At 37.1% G+C, this 10,281-nt stretch overlaps 1 protein-coding gene across 1 annotated transcript; it reads right to left on the reverse strand.

Annotated features, from left to right (window-relative positions):
- Positions 1-1,823: 1,823 nt before the first annotated feature.
- LOC132223703 (histone-lysine N-methyltransferase, H3 lysine-36 specific-like) lies at positions 1,824-9,835 on the reverse strand (the record flags this gene model as incomplete). The annotated part of the gene is made up of 2 exons (XM_059678753.1): positions 8,081-9,835; positions 1,824-1,853 (listed from the first exon to the last, which is right to left on the reverse strand). Coding segments are annotated over exons 1-2 (1,785 nt in total), but the record flags the coding sequence as incomplete, so codon positions are not given.
- Between the last annotated feature and the right edge of the window lie 446 nt (positions 9,836-10,281).

Here is a 10,281-nt window from a genome sequence, read left to right on the forward strand (position 1 = left end):
TGATTTGAATAAAGAGGATCTCAATTCCTAGAGCAAACATCTAGTTAATAGTGAAATATTGAAAGAATTCTCTTTGAGATAAGAAAAAAGACAAATATGCCTATTAATAACATTGTCATCACTTTTATTTAGCATTTTTAAGGCCACCCCAGTCAGGAAAATGAGGCAAGAATACATACATATATACGTATATTAGGATGTAAGGAGTCAAAGAAAGAATTAAATGGTTATTATCTACCATCAATAACCATGTTAGGTTTTACATACAATTTTAGAAGAATCTATAGGACAAATTATTTAGAATAAATAAATTTATCAAGATTGTGGTATACAAGGTGAACATAAATTATTTGTACCCCTATATTATCATTTAAATAATCAAATAAAAATGAGATTAATAAAAGTATTTGCAAGGTCATCCAGAAAACATAAAATACCCAGAAATACATTTAAAATATGTAAAAGATTTCCTTAAAAATATAGCTGAGATAATTTAAAGAAATATTCACTGATTGGAGAATTGCATGTTTTAAAGATAGCGAGCCCTTCCAACTGAATATTATATTCAATGTTCTCCAATCAGAATTTCTGCAGTTTGTTTTATAGAAATGGAAATTAACATGCTGACTCTAAATGTGTATAGAAACATGAAGGGCCAAGTATAGCCAAGGTAATCTTGGAGAAGAGCAAAACTCAGTTACTTATACCACCACCTTTTAAAAATAATTACAAAACTACACTAAGTAAGACAGTATGGTATTTGACAAAAAAAAAGCAGCAAAACAAGTCAATGGAAAAGACTAGAGAGTTCTGAAATAGACCCATGTGTATACAGTCACTTGATTTATGATAACTGAATGCAGTAGGACCTTGTAAAAGGCCCTGAATCAATTGGATATGTATGACACAGAAAAAGATAAAACTTGGTTTCTGAGTTACATAATAAAAATTCAGATCTAGATTATTTGCATATCTAACTGTGAAGATTAAACAACATATAGTGTTTAGGAGAAAAAGTGGTAGAACCTCTTCATAACCATGGGATAGGCAGCAATTACTTAAACAGGACACACACAAAAAACAATCAAAAGTGAAAAACACTGGTAAAATGGGGTGCATTAAGATTGATATACAGTTGGCATCAAGATACACTATTATGAGATTGAAAAGCAAGTCAAGAAATGGGGAAAGTTCAGCACAAACTTTCAAGAAAATAATAGAGAAGTTCTATAAAACAATAAGAAAAAAAGAGACAACACAATAGAAAAATAGACAAAAGACATGAGTAAAGACTACAAAAGAGGATATCCAAATGGTCCATAATCATATGAAAAGCAATCATTCTCATTGCTTCAACTTATATAAAGTTAAAAAACCTGGAAATGTATATTTTAAAAAACTTAAAAGTTAGAATAGTAGTTATGTGTGTGTCTTTTCATTTTTTAAATGTATTTTTATTGATTTCAGAGAGGAAGGGAGAGGGACAGAGAGATAGAGACATCGATGATGAGAGAGAGTCATTGATCAGCTGCTTCCTGCATGTGCCCCCTTCTGGGGATCGAGCCCACAACCCAGGCATATGCCCTTGATCAGAATCGAACCCGAGATCCCTTCAGTCTGCAGGCCGATGCTCTATCCACTGAGCCAAACCAGCTACAGCGTAGTTATGTTTTTAAAGGAGTAACTGCTAGAAGGAGATATGTTGGAGGCTTCTGAGTTTCAGAAACAGATGCCATGTCTGCAACACTTTTCACAGCACTGTCTCTGCTGTGCTTCTTTTTCTTTCTTTTTTTTTCTCTTGTGTGTGTGTGCTTCTTTTTCTTTCCTTTTTCTTTGTGTGTGTGTGTGTGTGTGTGTGTGTGTGTGTGTTTCTTTTTCTTGATCTGGATGATGGTAACATGAATGTGTTCAGTTTGTGAAAATACACCAAGCTGTATGTATGATTAACTTTTGTTTTGCTTTTATGTACATTATATAAGTATATAAACACACACGCGCGCGCGCGCACACACACACACACTAGCAAACTAAAGCAACAACAGCAACGAAAATGTCACTGCATGAAAAAGTTTTCAGTCAAAACCCAAACTCTAGATCAGCTGTTTATGTTTCTGCCTTATAAACATATTATGAATTTAAAGGTTAAAAAAGTGGAAGAATATTGAAGATCATTTGGGAGAGAGTACAATTTTTATAATATGATTCCAAATCAGAAATCATATTTAATGATAAATACAATAGATTTATCTACAAATTAAAAATATAAATGGGGATAGTGTCTGCCATAAATATTATAGAAAATTTAAAATTTTAAATACTGTGAACAAACTTTTAAAAATATAACTATATAGGTTATCTCTTGATAGGAAATTATGGGTGGTTTTTATTTTTCTTTGGACAATTCTTAAATAAACGTGCTTAGTTTTAATATATGAATAACATATAATAACTATTTTTAAATAGTTATATATATGTTCATAAATTTAGAAAATCCCAACTCCTCCTCAAATGTATTCTTATTTGCTAATACCAGTTGATTCTTTTTCACAAAGTAGCATTTTAATTCACCAATTACCATAATCTATTATTTCACATTATCCATATCCACTCTGGGTGAGCATGTATCTCAATATTCATACTGTTGCTTTCTCAAAAATTATGTGTACCCTTGAAATCCTAAGTATATATGTGATACTGCTGTAATTAGCTAGGTATTAGTAACAGAAAAAAAGCAAAGGGGTAAGGCCAGACATTACAGGCATGTCATTTGGGCAGCTTCACCAGGAAACTACCAGCCTATTCCCTGCCACCTCCCTTAGAACAAATATTTCTTAAACATTAGTATCGTAGAAGGATAATAATGCTATGTCTTAGAATTTCTCCCAATTTCTCCCAATCCATTGCAACTGTCATTGACTAACGTATTGGCATTTTTGTGTTTCCAATATTTAATTATAAAGCATTGAGGGAAAGAATGCAACAAAAAAACAAGATAGACACATGCCCTATAAAGTTGGGTTGGCATAGGGAAGGCACTTATCTGTCAGTCACACCTGGGAACAGAAATCATTGGTTAGAATGGTCATGGCCACTGCAAGTGCTTGAAAATTTTGAATACATAATCTCCTAAACAAAGGAGTTTGCTCTCTTGGCTTGTGACACTTGGCTTGTGGGGCTCTTTTGCTCCTTCTTCCTTGCATTTGCCTGTCTGGCCTATGGCAATATGGACCCCACACACAATGGACTAATGGACTACAGTAGGAAACACAAGCTAAATTAGTCTGATGCTGAACTGGACTCTGCTCCAATATGGAAAGGAAACTCTGAACATTGGCTCTGATTTTAGCTTTACTGAAGCCCCAGCTACACTTCTTCTATGACTAAACTAAGGGAAATGGCACTCTGAAAACCCAGGGGTGTAATACCATGGAAATAAAGCTTTCTACCATATCTCATTCTCCTGTTGGGGCCTCCTGAAATGCTTATTCCAGTGGTATCCCAAGAACCCCAGTCCCACTAGCAACCGGGGGAGATGAGACCCACTCCCTTCCATTAACATATGTATCTAACATTTTACTAAAAATATTACTATGAATAGTCAACAAATGAGCATTAAATTTTCTTGTTCTAAAAAAGCCCATTTTTTAAAAGTAATAAAAATCAATTACTTTAATCACACGCCACAGTAAAAATCAATAAAAGGTGTGCATTCCTGGAAAAATTGTCCTTTTGGTAGATTTTGTGTAACATATAAAACAAATTCAACTAAAAACTAATATTTCTTAAACATTAATATCATAAAAGGATAATAATGTTATATCTTAGAATCTCTCCCAATCTTGTGAGCTTTGCTCCACTGCGACTGTCATTGACTAAAGTATTGGCACTTCTGTGGTTCCAGTATTTAATTGTCCCATCATTCAAATATTAAGCTATGAGATCTCACTAATTTGTGTCTATACCAACTTAAAGACTGTTTCCGCAAATAATTTTCAAGTTACTTTCATAACACACCCTTATTATGATTATTACATCCCATGAACTAGCTATGTATCCGTTTTAGAGTTTGTAGTCTTCTTCCAATGTCCCTTGAAACATAATCACCTACACACCAATTGTGTTTGTCATTTGTAAACAAGGAAACCATTACCACTCTGAAACTCTATTTTTTAAAATATATTTTTATGATTTCAGAGAGAAAGGGATATATATATATATATATATATATATATATATATATATATATATATATATGTAGCGCCAGTGTCTGTGATGACTAGGATGACCAAACAACCTGTCACCATGAGGTACATTGAGCACCTCTTGGTCCCTCCCCTGCAGCCCACAGGCTTCGATCGCTGCAAGGTGGGTGGGTGTGGCAGCGAGCCTGGTGAGGCAGCAGGCAGGTGGACGGGTCCACGAATATGGCAGGGCAGCAGGCGTGTGGGCAGGGTGGCGAACACAGCAAGCAGTGGCAGGCTACCGCGTGCGATTTTGCGTGCTGGGCCTCTAGTCAATGAAAAGAGAGAATCATTGATCAGCTGTCTCCTGCACACCTCACACTGGGGATCAATCCCACAACCCCTGCATATGCCCTACCGGGAAGTGAACTGTGACCTCCTCGTTGAAGCTCAACCACCGAGCCACACTGGCTGGGCACCACTCTGAAATTCTTTTATGTGCATTTCCAAGTCTCAGAAATAAAAGATTTACATCTTTGTCTTGGAATTGATATGGGGGAACCACATAGATCATGAGTTTAAACTAGGCACTCATGTATCAAATGAACCATGAAAACCACAGAGGATAAGTGTTTTAGAAAAGATGATATGTCTGCAACATTTTTCTTACAGAACTGTATCTGCTGTGGTTTCTTCTCAGTTATTAATGTCACCATGACAGTCAGTTGACATTTTAAAGTTATTAATGAAAGAGCCACATGTCAATGAACATCTTTTTGTCAGGGTATCGACCAAAACTTACAAATGTGAATGACTGGATTTTAATCCGGGGTTTTTCGTCTCTATTTTGGTTTCCACCTTCTTTTCCAGGATCTTAAATTAAGTACTCTGATTAGTTGAATGATTGTTAAATAATTCAGTTTTATTTTTTTTTAGTTGAGTTTAGCCCCCAATATGTAAACAACTCAAAAAGGAAAATTAATGTTGAGAATAAAATATTGGAATTTCATAAGCTAATAAACATCATTTAACTATGCAATCTATGTAATGGATGAAAGTTATTCCCTGATATATTCCTGAAGTTGTAAATAAACTTAAGAATTCAAGGGTCTGCTGGTGGCATTTATAATTCTTTTTTCCCCCCAAAGTATGTTTTATTCAGCAAATATTTATTACATGCTTCCTATGTGCAAGACAGAGCAATAGATATTTCAAATAATACAAATATGTGTAAGGTACAATTCTTACACTCTGAAAGTACAAGTGTGTATGTTGGTTTGGTTTTTATATGAAGTGCCTCTTCTAATTATTTTTTCTTCTAAATTAATGGTGTAGCACTTTCAACGCATTCATATTTTTGGAACCTCTAGTTAGAAATGAGAACCAGCACTCCTATCTCATTCCTATCATCCAATTAATGTATTATTTAAACAATATCTTGAATTATGGAGTGAATATGGTGTGTGTCCATATTGCATCAAATACTTTATCATTTCCAAAATTTTAATTCTTAATCAATGAGTTGTTGCTTCCAAACTACAAGCTGTTAAGAAATGTAAGTACTTAGAGGATAAAAGGACAGATTAACTATTAATGTAATGTGCCTGCAATGGTTGACACCCTACTTAGCATGACCATTATGTGCTATAGTCTACAAAATTATTCTTCATGCTCCCACAGCAGAGCTGGAGTGCCATATGGCCATGCTTGTTTTTCGTCAAATAATTTTTACATAAACAGCTGGTGAACCGTTTTTATTGTAACAGTGCACACATTTTTTGAGACAGTTGGGAAGGGTTGATGCAACTCCAGTCACTGCCTGCGTTCCTGTCAGTGTGAAGGAGAAATTCAGATTCATCTTTTTAAAATGTGAACTTTTGTATTCTTGTCACTATGGCCCGTTGATAAGAAAGATTTTTAATGGAATGCAGGAATTATTGGCATGTTTATAAACTTGTAGCAAGAAATAGAAACTAATCATAAGGGACCTTCAACTTCACGTGGCATATCCAGTGTTTTTATTTTTACACTCATGAATTTTTAGAAGGCAGAGCTGATAGGTTTTGGGCTATTTTATAAGCAGTTTTAATATGACCATATTTGGTTTTGAAACATAACTTCAACACATTCTGATAAGTGATATAATAACCAGAAGATTTTTTAGCAGTTTTGTGTGTGTCTGTGATTTGAGTTGATTTAAAAACTATTTAATCCAAAACCACCCCCCACCTCCTTGACAAGAAAATCTATGTGTGAAAACACCAGTGAATTCAAAAATGCAAGTAGAGGCATTTTCTTTTGAATTCTAAGGTAATGACCACTCTTCAGATTTTTGTAAGGCGATTATCACAGTGCTTAGAATGTTAAATCTTTAAATCTAATTTTATATTTGATACTTAAAAAAAACCCTCCATTACCAGTATCCTGGTAAGGATTTATTATTACATATCACAGATTCCTTCTTCATAGTATATTTGAGACTATAAGATATGTTTCATTAGAGAAGGGAATGAATTTTTATTATTGTGCCATTAAAAAGCTTAGGACCTTCGGGTTAGAATAATTGAGTTCATCTACCTTTTACATACTAAAGGTAAATGTGTGTAAAATGTAAGAGAAAATAAGATTTTTTTCCCCAACCCTACAGCTTTCATTAAATTCACCCATCTGTCCTTTGTGTCTTTGATTAATTCTACTCAGGGGCACAGCTATTTTCACAGAATATTTTATTTTGAAATTCAAAATGGAAAAACTTTTGCATGTTTCTTAGGTTTGAAGAAATTCTCTTCTGGAATAAGCTTTACAATAGTGAGTACATTTTGTCAGTAAATAGTCATTTCAACATAATACCTGACAGCAATTTGCTTATGTAGATTTTAATTTGTACCTCACTGTTATTTTCTCCCAATGAACTATGCACCATATGGAATAGTTAAAAAAATGAATTAAGGGAGACAATACATTTTTGTAAGGGTGTTGTTTTTCCCCCAAGTAAAAACATTCATATTATTTCACTAAAAGTCCAATTCTAGGAGATAATCAATTATACAAATGACTTTAACTATTAAACAGACTATGTAATGATTAGGGGACATTTGTCCATGGGTTGCTTGTATTTTTTTCACTTTTGAGGCACTTGTTCCAGACAATTTTTTCAAGGACTTCTTGTGTGTAGCAGGCCTTGGAAGATTATATATATATTCTCCAGAGCAGAGGAAAGCCATGCTCATTGGCCATTATGCATATTTAAAATTCCCCAAGCACAGGGCTCCTCTCCTGCAATCTAATTCTCTGCATGAGCTGGTGTCACTTGTCCATCTTGATATCACTGTGATTCCTAGGGTTTGGGTAACCAGTGTGAGAACATATAGACACTCCGCCTATGGCCATTGCTATGAAAGATAAAGTTCTTTTGCTCTTACCTAAAAGCCTCATGTATTCTGCAAGCATCCATAAAACTGTGGCTGGCTATTAGCTTGCAAGGATAAAAGTCTTAGCTGCTTCACAGTTGTTTTTGATTTTTGGTGTTGTTGTGTGTTTTTTTTAAGATTAAGGATCCTTTGTTTATTCACAGTGTTATATTAAGCAGCTTATTAGGAAATTTGATAAAATCAGCTGAAACCAATATAAACGTGGCAAGTAACCCACTTCACAGATTATGATGTTAAATGATGTTTAGCTAAGAAGTTATCCCCAGTTAGAAGTTATATGTCTCAAAACATTTTAACAATATTCAAAGATCCTCTCTGGTGTTATTCAACTGATCATCAGAATGCTAATTTAGCAAATTGCGAGTGGTCCTGACAAATATTCCCTGTCATTATTTCAGAGACATCTTCTTAAAATAAAAATTCAGTGAGAGGATCACGTCACTATTTCTGATGCGAATGTTTGGAAATTGCCTTCGGTCTTATGCCCAAAAAGCCACTGCAGTTTGGGGCTCCACATCTGCAAATGGTCTTTCTACTCCCAAGACTCTGTAAGTTGTAGTTGAAAGTAAGTTCTGTGCCTGCTTTAATGTCACACAGGGCAAATAGGCCAACACGGGTATCTCCTTTCACAGACCACTTCTGCGTTTCACAGTTGGGATCGCAGCAATGATTCATAAAGCGTGTATAATTGCCCCTTGGTCCTGCATCAATTACTCTCTCTCTATCTAAAGTGAGCATGTAAAAATTAGTGACACCTTGTTCTTGGGCCTGACGGATTCGAGCCCTGCATTCCGCGTCATCTATCAGTTCTCCCACGTACTCACTCACAAATTCACCCTTTTGAATATCTGTTTTGGCTCGAAGACCCCAGCCCCTCTCCAATGTGCGAAAAATTTCCACCTCTGGGTACTGGCGCTTAACAAAGCACTGGTTTTGGCAGCGTTCTCCGGCTGGACATACTGCATGGTGGCATTCATAGAAGAGCAGACGGTTGATACAGTCCGAGTTTATCCCACAGGGATTTTCATCAGTTGCCCTGCAATTACATTGGGGGATTTCTGACAGGTCGACGGTGAAGATCTGTGCCCCACCAACAGGACGGTTCCTCTTTATATGTTTATAAGGTGCTGGCTTCTTATCCTTCTTTTGTTCTTCCTGTAGCTGTCTTAGTTCTTTTTGCGCCTTTAACTCTGCAAACCTCACTGCTGCCTCCCGCAGAGCTTCCTTATAGATGCCATGTCTTCCCCTATGGAGCTCGGCCCTACTGGTTAGGTCCTGCTCCGAGTAGGGGAAGACTCTGGCCTGATGGGTCCACGCATAGTTCTTGGAGCCAAAGAAAAACACGGGGAATTCCCCGATTTCATGTTCCATGTTATTGATACTGGGAGGTACAGCTTGAGGATGGCAGATCTCAGCAGGCCACCACCTGTGATGGCCAAATTTGACCCAAACAAGTTCCGAGTAATGTGGCTTTTTACCAGCCCTGCAGTTGTTACAATACCAGTTGCCTTGAGGGAAGTCAATGCCCACGCATTTCGAGTGAAAAGAAGCAGGGCAAGCCTTGCAACACAGAAGGCTGCCTCCCTCTGAACAGACAAAACACCATCTAACGTTGACCTGTTCATGATCTTTGCAGCCTGGCCTAGGTGTAAAATGATTAGGGCAGATGATACTATTAGGTGTCAGGATTTTTGACCCAGCAGCCAGACAACAGTCATTGGCATGGTATGCCACAGGGCAGCGCACGCATCTCATTAGGTGGTTTCTGGATGCACAAATGCTAGTTGGATTAGCAGATTGGCATGTTATACATGAATGGCGTGGGCAACGAAAGCCCCTGTCCTGCATGACAGTAGGTGGGTATTTCTGGACACAATTTTCATGATAAAACTTTCCACACAAGGGCAGAAGGCACCTCTTAACGCCTGCTCCCCTTTGTTTACAAGAAAAACATGTGTGGGTCCCTGAGCGACAGTCATTGCAAATAAATTTCCTCCTAGGCACCTCCGGTAACCCCAGGCACTCTAAGTGAAAAGCCCCATGGCATCGACCCTCACACAACAGCAAGAAACCCTCTTTTTCGCAGTTCTGACAAACATCCTCCTTGAGTGCAGCAATGCCACCTCTTTCGCTGCGCGGTCTTTTAGGTGCAAGCCTCCCTTCGTGGTCCTCCGCTGCCTCTTCAGCAGCCTTCCTGATCTTCCCAGGCTTCTTGCACTCCATCAGTTCTCCCTTGCAGAGCTATTCACAGCTCTGACAGCAAGCACACATCTCTATTTTACCTGTTTGCAAACAAAATGCAAACAAGATTAGCCTTTAAAATAGCCTTTAAAAGGTGTAAAAATGGATGGCATTAACAGTTTTCATTTTGCCCCTGATTTGTTTTATGATACATTTCAATATATATCACCAGTTGTAATTTCTTCAAATCTCATATAACTAGCTTCAAATATATCATTGAAAAGTGAGATATGGCCCTGGCTGGTTGGGCACAGTGGATAGAGCATTTGCCTGTGGACTGAAGGGTCCCAGGTTCGATTCCGGTCAAGGGCACATGCCTGGTTGCAGGCTTGATCCCCAGTGTGGGGCCTGCAGGAGGCAGCCGATCAATGATTTGCCCTCACCATTGATATTTCTCTCTCTGTGTCCCTATCCCTTTCCTTCCAAAA

Source organism: Myotis daubentonii, chromosome X, assembly GCF_963259705.1.
Source record: "Myotis daubentonii chromosome X, mMyoDau2.1, whole genome shotgun sequence".
NCBI classification, from domain to species: Eukaryota; Metazoa; Chordata; class Mammalia; order Chiroptera; family Vespertilionidae; genus Myotis; species Myotis daubentonii.